We start from the raw sequence: 22,842 nt of genomic DNA on the forward strand, positions 1-22,842 counted from the left end.
TTTTCATGAAAACATCAGTATTCGACAGTCAGCATAAATACTAACAAATCTAACATTGTATTAAACACAAGATGTGTTATGGAAAATTAGAAACCTAGAAGTAACATTTATAGATCTATAATAAATGAACAAAAACAAATGATTTTCCATATAACACTTAAAAACAACTATTAATCCATATTGCAATCTGATTAAAATCATACCTTGATTTACAAGTAAGCTCAAGTTTTCTTGTTTAAGTTAGTACAGTATCAGAGTGTGGTTAACAAAATGGTTTACAGAAAGGGAGCATAGATCAAGATAAGATTTTGTCAGAATTGGATTCCATTGTAAAATCTGCTTAATACAAATGTAGTTCATGTCAGAAAGTATATAAGGACAATAAAAATAATATACTATATTTATCTTCAAATAAGCCCCCTCCCCTAGTGTAAATTTACTTTAAAAGTTCAGTACAGTATTCATCTTCAAATATATATGCCTTCCCCTAGCATAAATGTTAAGTAAATATTAAAGTTTAGGAAGGGCATATTTGTGACCTACTTTAAGCTTATTTTAGAACTGACGATTCTGCATAAATGAAAAGTGGGGGCTTATTTGTGGACAGGGGCTTATTGGTGGATAGATATACATGTTACCAAAATATTTTTGTATGACCAGGAAGTCTTCATCACATTCTTGAAATGTGCAATAGACAACATGATTTTAGGAAGTCCCATGACCTTACTTCTGATTTGTTTACAATAACATTCATGTGTCAAAACTGTCTCAAGTTTTTCATTCTATTCCCAATGACCTATTCCATGGTGAATCATCATCAGAAATTGCAAAATTTTTACACAAAATACTTTCATGAATGTGGTCCCTATAATATCATGATGATCTACTACACACAAAACTATGGTAATTTTATCTATTTCTTCAAATGTCTGATTTAAAACAAAAACAAACAAAAATGTGATATTTTATACAACCAAACACTATGGACATCATACTGATGTTTATCATTATATATTTACCATTGTATGGCACTGCCACTATATAACCCTACCAATTCAGTTGCGAGTTCACCAGCTTATGAACTGCCAACTGAAATTTGAATTTGAAAATTTCAAAAAAAAATCGCACGACAAATAAAAAATCGCAGATGGTAAATATAAGCATTGAACGGCTTTCAGTTGGCATTCATAGTCAATATGAATTCCAACTGGACAGAGGCAAATTCCATGAAGCGCGCTAGCGAGTTCACCAGCTTATGAACTGCCAACTGAAATATGAATTTGAAAATTTCAAAAAAAAAATTGCACGACAAATAAAAAATCGCAGATGGTAAATATAAGCATTGAACGGCTTTCAGTTGGCATTCATATTGACTATGAATGCCAACTGAAAGCCGTTCAATGCTTAAATACATGTATATGGTTACGATTATAGTATCACTAGTTTTCATAGGATTACATGTACAGAATCAAATAAAGCTTCAGGACATTAACCGATATCAAATCTCAAATCAGGTTTAATGCAACAAACTTCTTAATTATCAATGATTCACCATATCTAAAGAAACTTTTTTCTTCCTTTATATGTATGCCACAAAGCTGAAATGTAAAACAAAAATCCTAAAAGGTGAATACATATTAGCAAATATAGACAACCAATGAAAGAGTACAGATCTAGACAAAATTTAGACAAAAACATGCTTCTATTCACATGATATACAGAATTCAAATATAACATGATACATTTTTGTAATCACCATAGTTTTCTTATTCAATCTACCTGATCTCTGAATGAGTCATGATTAAATTATAAATAAGTTAATATTTAACAAGATGTCTTTAGAATGGCCAAGATGATGAATAAAATATAAATATAGCAGGTATTATTGGAAACCTACAACAAATTAAACGTGAGAAAACCCAATCAGAATGTCCTATTGATTCTTGAGATATATTGAACTGTCTATCGCCAAGAGACAGTTATCTTGATTTCTGATCAATCTCAAATTACAATACGCACATGGTAGGATCATTGGGCTCATATATAGCACGATAGGTCATTCAATGCATTTATGAACACCATCCTTGCCATTCTATTTTGCAAATTTAAAGTAAATTTCACAAAGCAATTCAAAATTACCATCTGGAGTAAAAACCATAAATGGCTTCTGTTAATTAGACTCTAATATACCATTTTGAAAACTTGCTGAAGGTTACAGTATAGAACAAGTTACTACATGACTTTTGATACTACTCTTGGTGAAGATGAACTGCCTGCTTCTGTTTGTACGACGGCCAGCGACAAAATGGGCAAAAGTGGTTATCATTACTAGTATCCTTAACCAACCAGGTCAGGATACAGGTACGATGGAAACAATGACCACAGGGCAGTCCACAAAGCTTTGTGTCCATCTCATATTCCTCAAGACAGATGCCACATCGGATCTCCACCAGCATTCCCTCGGGAGCCCCGCACAGCACCCCATTTTGTTTCATGTCATCATCACAGATGTGCTTTGGATTTATTGCCTGGTCCGACACAGCACCATTAGTATTATCAGTGTTTTGTTTGGATTTCCCATTACTTGCTACCGCTTTATCCACTTTCATGCTTGTTTGCACCTCCGACTTCAATTCAGACATTTCTTTCCTACCATCCTCACAACAAACACCGTTAAGAGGCCCATCCTTTTGATTAACTTCCTGATATTTTTCTTCATGGAAGACAACCTTATTTTCACTGTTGTTTGAATCATCTTGGGATGAAATCCTTTCTGATTCACTATCGAAATGTGCATCTTGAAAAGTTCCTTTGTTATAGCTGACAATTGGAAGTAGTTTGTGGTTCCAAACAGGAAGGTTACAGATGTAATCTGTCGAAATCATGACCGTATCATCAGGCATATCCTCATAATCGATGAATCTTCTTCTCTGAGATGCCAAGAAAAGACTTGCTGTTGGATAAAATAAATGTTCCAAAGTTCGAAATTCGGAAAAGTTCCACTCATTTGGATTGAATTGCTCAGCTTCATGATCTTTAAATCTATACACCAAAATCCCCACAATGGAAACGTACATAACAAACGAAAATCCGCTAAAATATTTATGAGCGGTATAGAAACTATAATCTTGTCGTATGTACGAACCAACTTCAGAAAGTCCAAGAATGCGGATACATTTCAATCCAAATTCTATCATAAATGAAATTGTATTGAGTTGGAAAACTGTCAACAATATTATCCAAGATAACAAAAGAACAGTGTTATTTTTTAAGATGCAAACAATAAACTTAAAAAGTCTCTTTAACACTGATCCTTGCACAAGAAATGGTTCAAATAAGCTTGTGAAATTACAGAGTACTAAACTCAATACAAAAATGTCATTCAAACTTGGGTATAGCGTCTTCAGAAAAACTTCCATGGATTTGTAAGTGATGTTTTCTATAGTCTTATTACCATATACAGTAACTTCCTCTGCAGTAATTATAACATATCTAGGGGGAATACCCCAGTCAAACTCCTTCAAAATGTCTTTCTTAAGCAGCGACTTATTGTTCATGATGCCAAACTTCACTCTCCCTGGAAACTTAATGCTTACTGCAGAGAAAAACAAAGGCGGATTTTTTATGTCAGAAAACATGACCATGCGGATCTCTGCAGTAGAATCTCCTTGATTGAATTTCAGCCATTCCCTCTTCAGTTCTTCACATGAGCGGATCCGATATACCTTTTTCGACATTGTTTCCTTTATCCAATTGAATATGTTCTGTTGACGATACTGGCCTTGGTAACTGTATAACTTAACTACTGCCTTGGTTTTGAATTCTTGAGGAAGACCAAGGATAAGATGAGAATCGTGCCAATGTTTCTTGGAACAAAATCTGAAATAAATGAAAACTGTATAGTAAGCAAACATAATATTCCTGTATGGCTATCAATATTTCAGGCAATAACTGCAAATATTTTCCAGTAATATTAATAACACACTGGCTATAAGAAATCAGGATTGGATCAAAGGGATATCCCCAAACTAAAACAGACTGAAGTTCACTTCAAATGAAGTCTATTCTAGAGAAATGATGGTATTGTATATACTGTAGTTTGTATATCTGTCTTTTTTGTTGTCATTTGGAGGTCCCCAGGTGTCTGGACGTTTGGAAATCGGTCTCAACAACAATGAAAATGTGCTTCACTGTGGACAATTCTAGTGACTTTGGTTTTTTTTTTTTTTTTTTTAGCGTCCTATTAACAGTCAGGGTCATAATTCTAGCGACAATTAGATACTCAAGAAAAGCTTTGAGGAAATAGCCTGATGTGGATTAGATTAGTAAGTGCACGGGATACAATAATGGGATGAGTCAAATACCAGTACGTTTCTACCCTTAACACCTACATCCCAAAACAATTTTTCCACCAGCACCTACCCAAATGGACAGTTTTTGTATAAGTTTTGTGATTGACAGCAACTTTGACTATAACTGTACTCCAATGTCAGAGGAGAGGTTTAACACCGATATTGTAACAGAAACAGTCTGTACCCATCAATAGTTGGTCATCCAGTGGCCTCTTGTGTGATAATAAAGTGTGCCTTATAAATGAATAACCTGCATGTGTATTTCAGTACAAGTTTTGCTTCAAACTGGAAAAAAAAAGAAAAACAACTTACTTTCTATCAAGATGACAGTCAAAAATTCCCACATTGACTCCAAATCTTGACATTTTTTTTCGAAATTCTAGCCAGCTTGTATCAGAGAGGGCGCTGATTTGACGACCTTTGCTGAGAACTTCAACCAACCAAACACTGTCTTTGGAGTCTTCGACCTGCTCCAGGAAATGAGCTTCCCCTGTGAAGTTGGTCATGCTGGAGTTTTCCTCCAGGGCTGCCTCAGGGCTTGCTTCCTCCATGACAGGACCTGCCAGACAGACAATATATAATGTATACTGTGATAAATCTATGCGAGTCCCAACTTGTGCTACTTATACAGTAGCAACAGAGTAACGAATCCATGGACAGATGATTTCAATCAGATTGATACTCTACAAGACTTGAGAAAAAAAATGGTGGAAAGTAGGTCATAGTGTACTGGTAACTAGAGTACCCAATTGTACTATATTATCGAGTTGATATTTCCTTTTATCTTAATCTGCAGAAAAATGGATGATTGACTAGTATTCAGTAAATTATGATTCACATAGAAGAGGCAGTTTAATTAGTAATGAAGAATTTGGGAACATTCTGGGAGCTAGGAGCAATGCGGATATTCAGCAATATTTAGGATTATGATCAACTAGAACCATCATCCTAAGGATTACCACCTTTCGCAGGTAATAATCCTGAACCAATCAACCAATAGGAGACCTAAACTTTTATAAAAAGAATTACTGAATTTATGGCACACCTGTATTTATACTCTCAATCCCTAAAAATAATCATAATATACATGTACTACCAGAGTTATGATTTACACATTTTTTTTCATTTTTTTTTTCATTGGAATACAGTGTACTCCCCTTAATAAAGAACAAATTACTTAGAAAGTTCTGCTGGTTTTGAGTTACTTCCCTTTACAAAGTCTATGCAACCAAAATATTTTTTTCCAGACTCTCTATGTAAATAATTAGTATTTTCGACTGTTGGCCAGTCAATATTTTTGACTGTTGACTGGTGAAGAACATCCACACACACCCAAACACCCAAATAATTACAATGAAGTATCTTTCTGACCGTGATTTGTAAATAGTAGATTCCAAGTCAGAAAGGTTCAAAGAAATCTCTAATCAGGGTTCGTTACATCTAATTGAAAACAGGGATTTGGCTACCACATAAAATGATATAATGAATATACATGAATTCTTACAGTGTATTGTGAGGCCAAAAAAACGATAACTTTGGAGTTTGAAAATGCACCAAAGCCGGAAATAACAGTTTATTGAAGAATTTTTACGCATTCCTCAGCTGAATAAAATAGCCTATATGTGAAATCGTGGATTTTTCAGGCCTGCAGCCTCGGGAAACAGTTCATCAGGTTGGTACCAACACCTCGGGGAGGAGTTTTGACGATTGACTGATAAGGCATGAAACAACTGTATACTGTGGAATGGTTAATTTAAGACTGATAAATATTTATAATTTCCGTTGTTGTTGTTTTCTTCTATATTTTCTGTTCTTGTTTGCTTGCTAATACTGTATGGACAATTGTCATTTCATATTGAAAATGTTCTGTGCATAAAATTTGGTAAATGCACAATCTTCAAGCTACTGTATATATATGGCATGGTATTAGAGCACTTATCTATAAGTCTTTGACCGTAAAGAAAAACAGGAGACCTTTAGATATCACCTTCTATGAATATTTATAGTTTGGCAACAAATGTATTAGGGGAGGAAAAATGCAAAGACCAGACTGAAAATTGAACGCTGGATCTCAAACCATAGGTGTTTAATATGCTCATTAGTCAAAGATCTAGACTAATTATTACATAATATAGAGAATCAGATATTTTGTCATAATCAATCTTTGACCAATTGGTCTTAAAGGACATCAGCCAAAGGCTCACTACAGGGCATCTAATTATAAATGTACATAGGATAAATAAACTGTCAGTAACACCTGTACTTTGATCATATAGTCTACCCTCGTTATATTGCCACATTTCGTCCATGGCAGTTGTGGCGGTATAATGAGGGTGGCGATAGTATTGAATTATCGAAAGTACAACCATGAAATTATATAAGACATTGCATTGCATTACCAACGTTATGCAGATAATCTCGCTGTAACAACGTTACACGATTTACAATATACATGTAAATAATGTAAATTCGTCAGTTAATTATTCTACAGGCGTATATATAAGTCACAAATTTCTGGAAATAGACATAATATTGATCTGCTTTTGCCGCATGCCGTCCGTTATTATCTGTCGATCTTAATGCAAAAGTATTTGGCAATGGCTTTTCCACCTAAACTGGCGAAGCCAAATGTTCATACCATAACCAATAGGAACACAAAGTGAGGAAATCAGTCCTGCTTTTAATCCAAACCAAACTATAAGTGTCGGTGGATGTGACGTAATAAAAACAACATCCGAATATTGATCTACCTCAGTGATAGAAAATCATCCAAGCATAACGCTTTGTCACCTGTACGATTTGCAAGTGAAAACAGGAAATGTCCTATGTCTACAAATAGAACACTAATTATAAAGAGTTCCTCAATAGCTCGATCACCATAAAGAGAACAAAATGGCAATATCAATGAGGTAAATATATAGTGATTTTGGGGTGTTTATATTTTAACAAACATGGCGGTATGTGAGGGTGGCTATAACTTAACGAGGGAATTATGTATGTAACAGAGCGCATGATAAATTAAATTTAAATCACTGCCTCCGCTAGGGATCGAACCCGCGACCTCTGGCTTACTAGTCTTACGCTCAACTGATCGAGCTAAAGAGGATTAAGATCTCTCTAGCCGAGCGGTATATTGCGGCTAGTATTTACCAGGGTTACATGTAGGAGGGAAATCCGTTCCAGAGCTTTGGGTGGTAGTATGCGAAGATGGCGGTAGATTCGGGTGGCTATAGCTATAGGTCGAGGGTATATATACTGTACACACTCCTATAACATAAGAGACTACTGGTTTGGCGATTAATTATGCAACATTATTGTGCCATTGTACTGCTGCGCAAATCATAAATTCCTCGCTATGTCAACCTTCAACATCGTTGGAATAACATATAAACATGTATATTGATATGAACTGACCAGTGGACTCTACAAGGTCGGCAAGCTCCCTTTTCTCCACAGCACCCTCATAGCTTATACCCCTTTGTTCAAGCAGGGCTTTCAACTTCAGCACCGACATCGTCATTGGATCCAAGAGTCGACGGGATATGTTACCAGACTCAGCCCAGGTCACGGTCTCGAGAATGCGAGCCAGGACGAACAAGACCATCACATACATTATCACTAAAACCAACTTCAGCCACATTCTTAATTGTTGTCGAATATTATCCGAATTCAAAGATCTTAATCAAATTTGAGGTGAATGAATAGCGGGCAAAAATATATGAAAATTAACGGAACTGCTTGCAATGGTTGTCGGTAAATGCAATGTAATTCCACAAGTTTGCACGTTCGATGTGACTGAATTTGGGACTGAATTTGACGTGTCAACAAATCGAGGCGCGCCAACTGTCAAACACAAAATGTCTGCAAATGCACAGACGCAATTACACTGCCCTGTGAGACCGACATTTTCATACAGAAGTGGCACACAGAAGGTGTGGTTTACATATATGGGCCCGTGTCCTTTCCTGGTAATGACATTCTAATGCAGTTTCCAACTCCACCGTCGACTCTTGATCTAAATATGGCTACTGTCAAAACAGATCACGTGATTGCAATCGTGTCTAATTCTAAACTCGTTCAGCGGATCCGGATCGGCGAATATATACTGTATAATTATATAGACTGATTTAAATTATGATGTGTTAGGCCTATAGCTGTCTTATCTGTCTAAGCAGAGAGCGAGATGTCGCAGTTCGACCCCCCCCCCCCCCCTTTTTGATTGTTTTGTGAGCTTTTTCCGTTATGCATGTATGCATGATGCAATCAGAAAATGGTTACAAGGGAGGCCACTCGAACAAGTTTGCACAAAAATGAGTTTGAAAAAAAACATCAGTTAGCTGACACATATATTTAAAAACTTATGTTCTGTGCAAAAAAAAAAATATTTTAATAAAACAATAAATTTTGGAACCAATTTTGAAATTAATCCAACAGATTCGTCCATTTAAAGCGTTCTGTTGACATAGACCAATTAAAAGTCTAACAACGTTAATTTTCAGGCATCTGAATATTTTACCCGGAATGTAATATTTTAACAACATTGAAATAAAATATTGTGTTTGCTATATATTACTCATATATAATATATAAAAACATATATTTTTTAAAATTATTTCATTTAATGTAATACAAATGCTTTACGTTCTTGTGTCATTGCGGAAATAGTAACCGGAATTATTTCCAGTTGTTCGGTTTTTTATTACTTGTTTACTGTTTACGAAAATTGTGAAAGGGTGCACGTGTTACTAGCTGTCATGAGGTGTACACAGTGTCCACCACTGTAATCATTCTGACAGGCTACTGAAACTGGTTTGCTTCAATCTGACCTAGAAATTGAAAATAAAAAAACTCGGTAAGTAGTGACTTTACATATCTAACCGGCCGGGGTTAATTACTTCATTCTTGTATTGCACTTGCAGCCAATGATGCAATTTTGAGAACCATTTGTTTTTAACATGATCTAGTCTAGATCTAATAACTATATTATTAATTAAATTAGTCTTAACATGTCATCCACAAATGCCACCTCCAAAGATGCCAAAAAACTGCGACTAATGCACTGAAACCTTTTAGTAAAATATATCGCAGCATATGGAAGAAGAAGAAGAAGAAAGGAGATTATCTCCTTATTTCTAATATAGATGGAAATGTCATCATTCCGAACCCAGGTATACCTATACTCTCGATGAGAAGTACCTCAATAAAAACATGTCCTCCTTGTTATAAGATTGTACCTACCCTTGTGCTTGTTTCTTTACTTTGTCAGATGTTTTTGTCAATCTTCGAAAGTTTTAATTCAATTTTTTTATGCATCATGCATTTAAAGAATTTTATTTTAGCTTCTGCTACAGATTACACTGAAATGTGAACGAACAACTGGGAAAAATTAGTAAGAATAATCAGTAATATACTATACATGACCCTGTGCCCCGTCAGTACACTGTCAACATGCATATTTATAGTATTCTTATATTTTGACTATGAGGTAAGTTAAAACATAGGCTTGAAAAAGTTAGAAAGATTTTGGTTCCTAAAGACCGGTTCTACATTGTGAGACAAAGTCAAGATTGAAGTCAACATAAGAAGGCCTTGTCACGAGAAAAAAGAAACTTACAATACACGGCCAATAACCTCAGAAGTCCACATACAAAAACCTACCTATAAAGGTTAGGTATGTAAAATTAAAACCTGTCTGTATTTGTCATGGCATTTATCATAAACCTGTTTATAAAGGCCAATCATGTCTGCATTGTATATAGGAACATGGCTATATTTATCAAGTTAATATCACAAACCTGGTTATAAAGATAACTTCTAAATAACAAAAATCTGCCTGTAAATGACTCGGATATAAAACAAAAAAACTGGGTATAAAGGCCATGTATGTATATACAGCAAAAACCTGCCTGTATTTACAATGACTTCATACAAAAAAAACTGGCTATAAGGGTCACTACTATATTAAAAACCTGTTTATAAAGGCCACCTCTTTATAACAAAAAAGGTCTATAAATGCCACAGCTATATGATAAAAACCTGTCTATAAATGTCATGTCTATATAGCAAAAATCTTTGTTAAAATGAATGACTCGATCACTGTCTTACTGTTAGGGTCGACGCCACAGGGGTCAAATGTGTTAAAATCTTTCAAAAACTTCATCTCGTTGACCAAGAGGCCCAGGGTCATTTTTGTTATAAGTTCACACAAACGTACATGTATGTTGAGGTCAAAACTCGAAGCCAAAGGTCCAGGATATTCAGCCCAAAGGTCAAGGTCAAATTTTGTATCTTTTCACTAATAAACTACAATTTGTTATGGCACCATGAGGCAAAGTTTGTAAAAGAGTTAAAGCCAGACTTGTTATCTTTTCATTGTTGAAAATTCTGATATGACTTTATGAAGCAAAGTTGGTTGAAATTAAACAAGTAGTCAACTGACCAATGGTCAAAGTCATTTGGGTCCGAAGTTTAGGGACAAACTTGACTGACAATAAATCATTCTGTTAATAGCGAGAGGATTTTAAGGCTGAAATAAAATAAATTGAAGCTAACAAATGGGTATTATACTGGTATTTTCTTTTCTGTTAGCCCAGCAAAATTGGAAGTGGACAGAAGCAAGTCACATCATAGTACATGTCATTCTGATGTATTAGAGTTACTTCCCTTTGTTTCTCTCTGTCATTATAGCTATAGCTTGACTGTACAGGGGGCAGAGAATGAGTACATTTTACAGGGTTGTGAAGCATTGAATATTTAAACGCAAAACATCATCTATCAGTATACGTATCGGAATTCAGATGAACTCTTGTAATTCCTGTGCATCCAAAACTCTAACAATAGTTAAGATATTTTCAGTTGATAAAAGGAGGCAAATGTTTCTTTCTGTTAACAAAAACAAATTCTGTCCCTAATGATAGTTTCAACAGTTGTATATAAATAGTAAAATTAAGTGATAGTTATGGAACTACCATTGACTTGCTTTTCATCCACTCATAAAAATGAAGTAATATACACGCTACAGCTAGGGATTGACTAAGCGAAAGTTTCTACCCCACAGTTCGTATTTGTGCTTTGTATGTAAACACTGAGGTTGGGAATTTGTCCATAGGGTTCTCGTTTTAACGTCTTATTATTCAAACCATTCTCATTGTTAGGGCGAAGTAAAGACCAGGTAATAAACAGCTTCTTTTACAACTCTGAATTAATTGATGCAAGTTAATCTCAATAACACATGTTGACCCAGATTGAAGTTAACAGGTGATTTTGATGTAACAAGGCGAGATTATATCCACTACCCCACATGATCAGCTTGTCCACGAGTCTTACTAATTCTGGTACTTAATAATGAAAAACACCCTGCCTATGCTAGTGACCTCTCCCTCCCTGAGTGAACATCCTACCACTAGCTAAAGGCTTAAGGGAAATTCCCCCTTCTCTCCACTTTTACACTGCTACCTCCTTCACAAAGTCCCCAAAGATGACCACAACCCAGGTTCTGATTCCAAGGAATCCTTTCAATTTGCTATATTTTCCACAAGAGTGGTCAACAGCACCAAATCGGTAATAGGAAGGAATACAGAAAAAAAACCTGACGCTTGGCCTCTGTTATAGGAAAGAGTAATGAAAAAAACCAGCCCACGCTTGGCCTCATACTAGTAACCCTTCACTCTCTGAGCAGACCTCCTACCACTAGGCTAAAGGGATATTCTTGCTATCCTGAGCTACAATGTAGTAAGGTGGCTTATATTCTCCACTTTTACACTACTCCCTCCTTCATGAAGTCTAGGCCCCCAAAGATGATCCCCCAGGTTCTTTGATTCCAAGGAAGCCTCTTAATTTACTAACGCTTGCACTAGGAGTGGTCAACGGCATCAAATCTGTAATAGAAAGGAGAAATGAAAAAATCCTGCCCACACTTCTCCTCATACTAGTAACCCATCACTCTCTGAGCAGACATCCTACAACTAGGCTAAAGGGAAATTTTTACTAGCCTGACATAGTAAGGTGGCCTACGTTCTCCACATTTACACCGGTAGGCAGTGACCGTTGTCTTGTTCTTTTGTTATTACCTTGTAAACATGTGATCAATAAAGGTGAAATGTGTCAAGTCCAACATTATATCAGATTATCACATGTTTATCAATGTAGGTAATATTGCATATATGTAACAGTAAATGTACCAGTGAAGATTTAAACCTCCCTGATCAATCTAACAGCCCAGTGCTACTCCTAACATTGATTGACTATCAGACACACACATATCAGACACACATCCAAAAGTATGGTTCACTGCGTTACAGAAATTTGTAGAAAAAATGAAAAATGAAAATTTTCAAACTATATATTCCTATCATGATGTTAATTTCATTATCATGTATCTCACTACCAGAATATCTTTCATAACAATTAAATATTTGGAACAATGTATAACTGGTTCGCTAAGTTTCAGCTAAGCTAACTAGACTTTAAACTTTCTACTCCCCCTTGGGCTCATTGATTTTGTATCTAGGCATTATCATTGTTCCTGTCTAATTTAATCCCATGTTATGTCATCATATTTGTGCATCAACTTTGATGACATCATTGATATTGTGAAGGTTTATTCTGTAGCAGAATTTTCACTATTTATTTTGTATACAAAGCAACAGAAATATGTTTAAACTAGGGGATTAAGAAGGATTTATAACAAATAGAAACTTCCAAGCAGTGGACACTTGGAATTGATTTGATATCTATGATAAATGACAGTAGAGTATTATAGAGTACATTTTGTATTATATAACTACACATATATATTTGGCAGATCTTGACTAGGTCATTTGCCAAATCTTGCCAAACAGAAGTGGTTAATCTAATATTGGCTGTATTGTATGCCTAGCCAGTGAATTTGACTTTTTGAAACTCATTTACCTGAAAAAAAATTAGCTTTAATTTGCCACCATGCAGTGGTCATCATCTGTTCCCTATCAATTTTTCCCTTTAAACAACTTCTCAATAGTCAAACTGCTCAGGTTCCTGATCTTGGGTCAGTCATACTGAGACAAAGGGCTACCAAGTTTGTTCAAATGAATCCTGTTGAACTATTTTCAAGGTCACAGGGATCAAATTGTTTAAAACCTCAAACAACTTATTACCAGAGAGGCCCAAGGTCATGATATTGGACTAGTGTCATGCTGGGAGGAAGCGCTATCAAGTTTGTTCAAATGAATGACCTTAACCCACTTTAAAGGTCATAGACGTCAAATGTTTTAAAAACTTAATAAAGATGTCTTCTCATAAACCAAAAAAACCAATGTCGTGATATTTGGCCAGTGGCATGCTAGGATGGAGGGCTACAAAAATGTTCAAATGAACTTTAAAAGTTACATTAGTAGCAGGTAATTATATAAGCAATACAGGTTCATTGAGCCTCGTGATTATTCATATCTGGGTATGAATAGCATCTCTATGTAGTGAACTGGACTGAATGCCAGTGGCCATGGTTGTGGTCCTGGTTAGGGCACCCGTCTAGAGTTTGGAGGTCCTGGGTTCGAGTGCAGGTCTGGTCATTGCAATTTTCCTCTCCTGTTACATTTGGCACCCAAATAAATACCCACCTAGTTGGTACAGGGTCTCCTGTGTCTTTGGGGTCTAAGATTTTGTTGAAGGAGGGAGGAATATAGTGGAAATAGACTGGGCTGATAGCTCAAATGGTTAGAGTGTCGGTCTAGAGTTCGGAGGACCTGGGTTTGAGTCCTGGTCTGGTTGTTGCAATTTTCCTCTGCTGTTACACTTCCATTCTTATTCTGCCCTGCAGGTAGGGCGTAAGAATTGTACTTGCTGCCCCCATTGCATGATTGTAAGAGGCGACTAAACTTAGGATCTTATCTTTTCTCTTCTTTCTTAACAACTTTGTTCTTCCTAATGTCTCCCTTGACAATGCCTCACTTTTGGCCTTTAGTTGAGCGTTCGCCGCTGTGAGGAAGGTTTTGGGTTCTGTCCCCTAGCTGAGACATACCAGAGTCTTTTAAAATGGTAGTTGCTACTCCTGCTAATTAGCGCTCAGCATATTTGGAGTGGGACGACTGGTTCGCCCGTTGTCAGTATAATGTGACCGGGTGGGGTGTGCTGCTGGGTGTCTTCGGCAGTATGCTTCAGTGAGATAGCACTTTAAATCGGCAAAAGTTCCGGCCTATCACAAGGAGACTTAACACGAACAAACCGCAGCCTCCCAAAACACACATACACACTCACCACACGCATACATGTTGCACGCATGGGAGGGCATCCTTAAATGACCTTAGCTGTTAATAGGACGTTAAACAAAATAAACCAAACCAAACCAATCCATTCTTATTATTAGACTTGACATCCAACTCAATATAAAAGTGGCGTCTGGTGTGTCTAAAGCATTGAAAACTGCTGAGGATGGAATTTGGGTTGAACTTCGTACAATACTGAAGGTAGGTAGGATGTAGTGGAACTAGGTAAGACAACCCACTGTCACCATGGAAACAAAAAGTATTACACTAGAAACATTTCCTGGTATGCTGTACTGGGAAATGACTGACTGTATTATGTTTAAAGATAAGGGCATCGTCAGTATGATTCATCATTGTTTATTGTGTCATTTTTAGCTGAATATCTTGTGCTCTATCCAGTTTATCCTACTAATATTATACAATTGTTAATGAACAGGGTAAAATAATCATTCCTACTGAGTGCTTCACCAAGAATCAAACCAGGTCTCTCGTGTGATAATCCATAGGTCTACCTTCTGAGCCAAAGTAGCATGCTCTGTCAGCTACTAAGTGACGGAGACAGTATTTAACACGTACATGTATGTAAAACTACACCGACTAGGGGAGGCGACTCATTTTACACTACTTATAGAATTTTGGCATTTAATTGCTGTATCTTCTATAACTTAGGTGAATTAATAACTTCAAGTTTGAGATAAATATGATATGTTAAGCATTGTTCAATTGATAAATTAAATGGGTCATAATTTTCCTTTGATAAATTCTGTTTTACATATTGACTGTATTATCATTTAACAGCTGGTAATATATAATAGGACAGGCTGCAATAGAATGCTCTACCTGTCTGGGTTTTAATAAGCTTGAATACCTACAATTAATTCCTCGTATGTAGGTGAAGTTCATATTCCAATTTAAAATATGAAACATGAAACCCTTTGAGATTTGTCCGAACTAGTTTTTTTTTTTTTTTTTTTTTTTTTCATTTGTTATGAAACATTTGATATATCAATATATGAATAAAGAAAAAATGAAAACTTGGCATCAAATCTTGAGCATTTTCACCGTGTTGAGGTAAATCTTCAGATTACTTCAGATTCTACACTCTTGCCTAGCCTCAATATGAGAGCGCTGAAGATGTGTTAGTATTTTATTCATCTGTATAAAAATAGGCCTTTGTATATTTTTACACAATTACCACCCTCCATAAGTTTGAGCTTCTCTTTAATCTTTTAAATCTAAAGTGGATATGAAATTATTTTCATCTTGAAGAAATATTGTGCTCTAGCTGCACCTTTTATTTAGTCCGGTATAGATGAAACTCTTATAATCAATCACTTTTGGGATGCTTTTATTATGTACTTGTTAATAAGATGTATTTTTACACTGACTGGGTGACTTTTATGCATTTCTGTGACAAGCACTTCATATGTCAACCAGGGTTTAGCACCTTTAGCAAAATACAATGCAATCAATGTATTATGAACACAAAGAAAAGTGATTTGAAATTCTACAATGTTTGCTATGCAACGCCAGTTTTGATTGGTTTAAAACCATGTATTATTTTCCAATAATACACGCTCATGTCAATAATACACGCTCGTAAGTCAAGGCTGTTACAATGTTATGTTTCTAATATTCACCCATTGATAATATGGTTACTTTAGCTGAGTGGGCTAATGGGTTAGTCTCTCCTTTTTATCATGACGCTAGTTCGATTCCTACGAAGGCCGCTTTTTTTTTTTTTTTTTTTTTTTTCATCCCCCTTTTTTTTAATTTTTAAAATCAATGCCATATGATAGATGTTCTTGATCGTAGTACTGTAGTGCCTGTATAAAGAAATGTATATTTTATCAAGAAATAAATTACAAGGTTTTCCCGGGGTTTCTTTGCCGTTTTTCTATTAGAAAGAGGTAGATCTCAGAACTAAACAGTACATGGTAGAATAGAAATAATCAACTTTGACTCATGTATTGTTGCAGGATATACAACTCGGACTCGGATATTTTGAAATTTTAATTAATAACTCAGGCCTGCGGCCCTCGTTATTAATTTAATTGCAAAATATCCTCGTCCTCGTTGTATATCCTGCAACAATACATGAATCATCGTTAATTATTTCTTAAATAAATGATGCTTCTTAGCTAGTACATCCCTCTTTCATAAAATAATTAGGTCAGTTGTCATAGACGATTTGACAAAAAGTAGATATGATATTAAGTCATATGTGACATTAACCATACTGTGATATTAAGCAATGTGATATTATGTGGAATCCGTTTGTACAGATGTAATGCATTACCAGATTACCAGGTATGTATGTCATAAGTATATGATGGGGAATTGAAATGTCAAATGAGGGCTAATTTGATTCCCTAATTTGGCACTATTATACAGGAACTTCAAAGGCTTCGTTTTGAGATGTGGCCCACTTACAAAAAATTTCACATTTATAAGAAGATGGGCCAATTTAAAATTCGGGTCATATGCCCTATCACAAGACCCTTAGTTAGGACATAAATAGTCCAACTAAAGCAACAGGTGATTACAAGGTTTTGTTAAAATACATTGTCACAACAAAAGTGTGACTTGCTGCGTCGCTTTGAGAAGACATGTATCCTATTTCCAGTACAATGGAGGCCTGCCCGGTAACTGTGTCTGTCATTGAATTCCAATGTACAGATGTATAGATAAAGAATTTAAATATCTACACCTCTCCTCAAACCCTTCAAGATAGCCATATATCTCTATTTATAATTGAGCATTTACTGTTTCTGTCAACCTTGAAAAATATTTAAAGTTCTGGAGAATGTTTAAAAGTCTCGGATATGGCAAACATTTTGTGTCAAGTCTCATGTTTGTTTTCTGTTCATACTTCGGGAGACTAGTAGGAATCCTGTGTCAGTCTGTTTGTTCTTCAGTTAATATATATGTCTAATATATATCTACCTTTGATCGTTTGATCCTTTTTCGTCCTATACTGTCGAGTACCAGACAAAAGTTCAATCATGCGAGAACAGACTGGTATTATGTAGAATTATGTTAGTATACAATTGTTTTGTGTAGTACTAGAGCTGTCTGTAGAATGATATGTACCGTTATGATATCTATCTTTATTAGATGAGCGTGCACAGAGCAAAGAACTGTCAAGTCGGACGGCTAGGATAGCTGAGACAGCGAAATACTTCCGAAGTCAGTACGCTGAGCTGGAAACCTAAACCTTGGACACCAGTATGCTGGACGGAAACCTTTAATCTTGACACCAAGAAAAAAAACATCTCTCCAAGTCTGATGGAGCAAATCAGAAATGTTATACGTTCTACATGTATGGTAGGAATTATACTCATTCAGTGATCAGGTAGATTGTTTGTGAGCGACAGTGGGTTCTGGCCTTTAACTTGGACTTGTCAACGCAATAACTGGCCAATTTAAAGTCCAGTCTGGAGTAGGACGGTCATTATTGTTTAGGTTTAGTGTGTATTGAGACCTTTAAATCGACAGGTACAATTTATAGAAGGCATATACCGACATATATTGGGTATTTAAACCTACGATTCAGAGAAACCTGTTAAATTCTGTGATTTAGACAAGGAAAAAGTCAAGTCGGGACACCATACCACGCATCATTAGATTCTGTTTTTATTTGACATGGTTGACTGGATTCCGGTGGATATTTCTGCTGTTGTGTCCTGTGTAATAGTTCAACAGACTTGTGTGATGGTACCAGTATTGTGAACATTATTCCATTCAGTTCATCCTGCTAACATTTTTTTAAGTCATGGCGAAGAGTAAATTTGAATATGTGAAACATTTTGAGGCGGAGGACAAGTGCCTACCTAATTGTTGGATAGTGGTTCGGATCGATGGCAAGGCATTCCACAGGTAAATATTGACTTTATATATATAATATCCATTACTGATCACACATACTGTTGTATTCTATATAGGGGCACTGATAAAGACTGTGAAATCATTCTCAGTTACTTTATCATTTCTCCGAATTCAAACCATTCATAACTTTTCCTGATCCATGTCTACATAGTATGACTGACCTGAAACCCCCAAATATGATTTTAATTTCCCTGCTTCATGTCTCCCCAGAGTATGAAAGGCCAGATAGCCTGAAGTATGATTTTAATTTTCCTGATCCAAGTCTCTTCAGTATATGACAGGCCTGAAAACCTAGGTTTCCTCCATCGCCAGTGCTGGGTATGATTTAAATTTTTCTGATGCATGTCTCTCCCGTGTATGACAGTCGGAAAACCTGAGGTTCCTCCTCGACTAGACATGCTTTTAACTACATGGTGTTGAGTATGGACTAGTACATAACCCATCATGTCACCAAAGTGTTTATCTAGTAAACCAATTTGAAACATTTAAAATGTTTAGTTCATGTACTCATGACCAAAGGGGCTGTCTCCTAAAATTTAGATAATCTAGACATCTTCACATCGAGTAGATAATCCTGTCATCTTCATTCCAAGTAGATAATTCCGTCGTTTTCAATTTATTCCCAGTAGCTAATCTAGCCACCTTCATTCCCAGTAGATAATCTGGTCACCATCAGTTTATTCCTGGTAGATAATCTAGCCACCTTCATTCCCTGTAGATAATCTAGCCACCTTCATTACCAGTAGATAATCTAGCCACCTTCATTCCCTGTAGATAATCTAGCCACCTTTATTCCCAGTCGATAATCTAGCCACCTTCATTCCCTGTAGATAATCTAGCCACCTTCATTCCCTGTAGATAATCTAGCCACCTTCATTCCCAGTCGATAATCTAGCCACCTTCATTCCCTGTAGATAATCTAGCCACCTTCATTCCCAGTAGATAATCTATCCACCTTCATTACCAGTAGATAATCTAGCCACCTTCATTCCCTGTAGATAATCTAGCCACCTTCATTCCCTGTAGATAATCTAGCCACCTTCATTCCCTGTAGATAATCTAGTCACCTTCATTCCCTGTAGATAATCCAGCCACCTTCATTCCCTGTAGATAATCTAGTCACCTTCATTCCCTGTAGATAATCTAGCCACCTTCATTCCCTGTAGATAATCTAGCCACCTTCATTCCAAGTAGATAATCTAGCCACCTTCATTCCCTGTAGATAATCTAGCCACCTTCATTCCCTGTAGATAATCTAGCCACCTTTATTCCCTGTAGATAATTTAGCCACCTTCATTCCCTGTAGATAATTTAGCCACCTTCATTCCCTGTAGATAATTTAGCAACCTTCATTCCCTGTAGATAATCTAGCCACCTTCATTCCCTGTAGATAATTTAGCCACCTTCATTCCCTGTAGATAATTTAGCAACCTTCATTCCCTGTAGATAATCTAGCCACCTTCATTCCTTGTAGATAATCTAGCCACCTTCATTCCCTGTAGATAATCTAGCCACCTTCATTCCCTGTAGATAATATTATCTAGCCACCTTCATTCCCTGTAGATAATTTAGCAACCTTCATTACCAGTAGATAATCTAGCTACCTTCATTCCCTGTAGAAAATCTAGCCACCTTCATTCCCTGTAGATAATCTAGCCACCTTCATTACCAGTAGATAATCTAGCCACCTTCATTCCCTGTAGATAATCTAGCCACCTTCATTCCAAGTAGATAATCTAGCCACCTTCATTCCCAGTAGATAATCTAGCCACCTTCATTCCCTGTAGATAATCTAGCCATCTTCATTCCCTGTAGATAATCTATAGCCATCTTCACTCCAAGTAGATAATCTAGCCACCTTCATTCCCTGTACATAATCTAGCCACCTTCATTCCCTGTAGATAATCTAGCCACCTTCATTCCCTGTAGATAATCTAGTCACCTTCATTCCCTGTAGATAATCTAGCCATCTTCATTCCCTGTAGATAATCTATAGCCATTTTCACTCCAAGTAGATAATCCTGTCATCTTCATTCCAAGTAGATAATTCCGTCGTTTTCAATTTATTCCCAGTAGCTAATCTAGCCACCTTCATTCCCAGTAGATAATCTGGTCACCATCAGTTTATTCCTGGTAGATAATCTAGCCACCTTCATTCCCTGTAGATAATCTAGCCACCTTCATTACCAGTAGATAATCTAGCCACCTTCATTCCCTGTAGATAATCTAGCCACCTTTATTCCCAGTCGATAATCTAGCCACCTTCATTCCCTGTAGATAATCTAGCCACCTTCATTCCCTGTAGATAATCTAGCCACCTTCATTCCCAGTCGATAATCTAGCCACCTTCATTCCCTGTAGATAATCTAGCCACCTTCATTCCCAGTAGATAATCTAGCCACCTTCATTACCAGTAGATAATCTAGCCACCTTCATTCCCTGTAGATAATCTAGCCACCTTCATTCCCTGTAGATAATCTAGCCACCTTCATTCCCTGTAGATAATCTAGTCACCTTCATTCCAAGTAGATAATCTAGCCACCTTCATTCCCAGTAGATAATCTAGCCACCTTCATTCCCTGTAGATAATCTAGCCACCTTCATTCCCTGTAGATAATATAGCCACCTTCATTCCCTGTAGATAATATTATCTAGCCACCTTCATTCCCTGTAGATAATTTAGCAACCTTCATTACCAGTAGATAATCTAGCTACCTTCATTCCCTGTAGAAAATCTAGCCACCTTCATTCCCTGTAGATAATCTAGCCACCTTCATTACCAGTAGATAATCTAGCCACCTTCATTCCCTGTAGATAATCTAGCCACCTTCATTCCAAGTAGATAATCTAGCCACCTTCATTCCCAGTAGATAATCTAGCCACCTTCATTCCCTGTAGATAATCTAGCCATCTTCATTCCCTGTATATAATCTATAGCCATCTTCACTCCAAGTAGATAATCCAGCCACCTTCATTCCCTGTAGATAATCTAGTCACCTTCATTCCCTGTAGATAATCTAGCCACCTTCATTCCCTGTAGATAATCTAGCCACCTTCATTCCAAGTAGATAATTTAGCCACCTTCATTCCCTGTAGATAATCTAGCCACCTTCATTCCCTGTAGATAATCTAGCCACCTTTATTCCCTGTAGATAATTTAGCCACCTTCATTCCCTGTAGATAATTTAGCCACCTTCATTCCCTGTAGATAATTTAGCCACCTTCATTCCCTGTAGATAATCTAGCCACCTTCATTCCCTGTAGATAATTTAGCCACCTTCATTCCCTGTAGATAATTTAGCAACCTTCATTCCCTGTAGATAATCTAGCCACTTTCATTCCTTGTAGATAATCTAGCCACCTTCATTCCCTGTAGATAATCTAGCCACCTTCATTCCCTGTAGATAATATTATCTAGCCACCTTCATTCCCTGTAGATAATTTAGCAACCTTCATTACCAGTAGATAATCTAGCTACCTTCATTCCCTGTAGAAAATCTAGCCACCTTCATTCCCTGTAGATAATCTAGCCACCTTCATTACCAGTAGATAATCTAGCCACCTTCATTCCCTGTAGATAATCTAGCCACCTTCATTCCAAGTAGATAATCTAGCCACCTTCATTCCCAGTAGATAATCTAGCCACCTTCATTCCCTGTAGATAATCTAGCCATCTTCATTCCCTGTAGATAATCTATAGCCATCTTCACTCCAAGTAGATAATCTAGCCACCTTCATTCCCTGTAGATAATCTAGCCACCTTCATTCCCTGTAGATAATCTAGCCACCTTCATTCCCTGTAGATAATCTAGTCACCTTCATTCCCAGTAGATAATCTAGCCACCTTCATTCCCTGTAGATAATCTAGCCACCTTCATTCCCTGTAGATAATCTATAGCCATCTTCACTCCAAGTAGATAATCTAGCCACCTTCATTCCCTGTAGATAATCTAGTCACCTTCATTCCCAGTAGATAATCTAGCCACCTTCATTCCCTGTAGATAATCTAGCCACCTTCATTCCCTGTAGATAATCTAGCCATCTTCATTCCCTGTAGATAATCTATAGCCATCTTCACTCCAAGTAGATAATCTAGCCACCTTCATTCCCTGTAGATAATCTAGCCACCTTCATTCCCTGTAGATAATCTAGCCACCTCCATTCCCTGTAGATAATTTAGCCACCTTCATTCCCTGTAGATAATCTAGCCACCTTCATTCCCTGTAGATAATCTAGCCACCTTCATTCCCTGTAGATAATCTAGCCGCCTTCATTCCCTGTAGATAATCTAGCCACCTTCATTCCCTGTAGATAATCTAGCCACCTTCATTCCCTGTAGTTAATCTAGCCACCTTCATTCC

The 22,842-nt window shown here is 36.7% G+C and overlaps 2 protein-coding genes across 2 annotated transcripts in view; one reads left to right on the top strand and one right to left on the bottom strand.

Annotated features, from left to right (window-relative positions):
• Window positions 1–1,353: 1,353 nt before the first annotated feature.
• On the bottom strand, window positions 1,354–8,407 carry LOC117339560 (E3 ubiquitin-protein ligase RNF103-like). The gene is made up of 3 exons (XM_033901240.1): window positions 7,767–8,407; window positions 4,665–4,911; window positions 1,354–3,879 (listed from the first exon to the last, which is right to left on the bottom strand). The coding sequence occupies exons 1-3, from the start codon at window positions 7,990–7,992 to the stop codon at window positions 2,250–2,252; spliced, it is 2,103 nt and encodes a 700-aa protein (XP_033757131.1). The 5' UTR covers window positions 7,993–8,407; the 3' UTR covers window positions 1,354–2,249.
• Window positions 8,408–9,075: 668 nt separating this feature from the next.
• LOC117339410 (probable tRNA(His) guanylyltransferase) overlaps window positions 9,076–22,842 on the top strand; it is a 41,608-nt gene continuing 27,841 nt past the window's right edge. Inside the window, exons 1-2 of the mRNA XM_033900978.1 lie at window positions 9,076–9,204; window positions 17,711–18,472. Of these exons, the coding sequence (XP_033756869.1) occupies window positions 18,369–18,472 (104 nt within the window). The 5' untranslated portion in view covers window positions 9,076–9,204; window positions 17,711–18,368. The remainder of the gene's footprint in view (window positions 9,205–17,710; window positions 18,473–22,842) is intronic.

Source organism: Pecten maximus, chromosome 12 (assembly GCF_902652985.1).
Source record: "Pecten maximus chromosome 12, xPecMax1.1, whole genome shotgun sequence".
Classification (NCBI taxonomy): Eukaryota; Metazoa; Mollusca; class Bivalvia; order Pectinida; family Pectinidae; genus Pecten; species Pecten maximus.

Coding starts and splice junctions, on each gene's coding strand:
- LOC117339560 (XM_033901240.1), bottom strand. CDS start 7,992: ATGTGGCTGAAGTTGGTTTTAGTGATAATGTATGTGATGGTCTTGTTC. Junction 4,912..7,766: donor CGACCTTGTAGAGTCCACTG/GTCAGTTCATAT, acceptor TCTGTCTGGCAG/GTCCTGTCATGGAGGAAGCA. Junction 3,880..4,664: donor GACTGTCATCTTGATAGAAA/GTAAGTTGTTTT, acceptor CATTTATTTCAG/ATTTTGTTCCAAGAAACATT.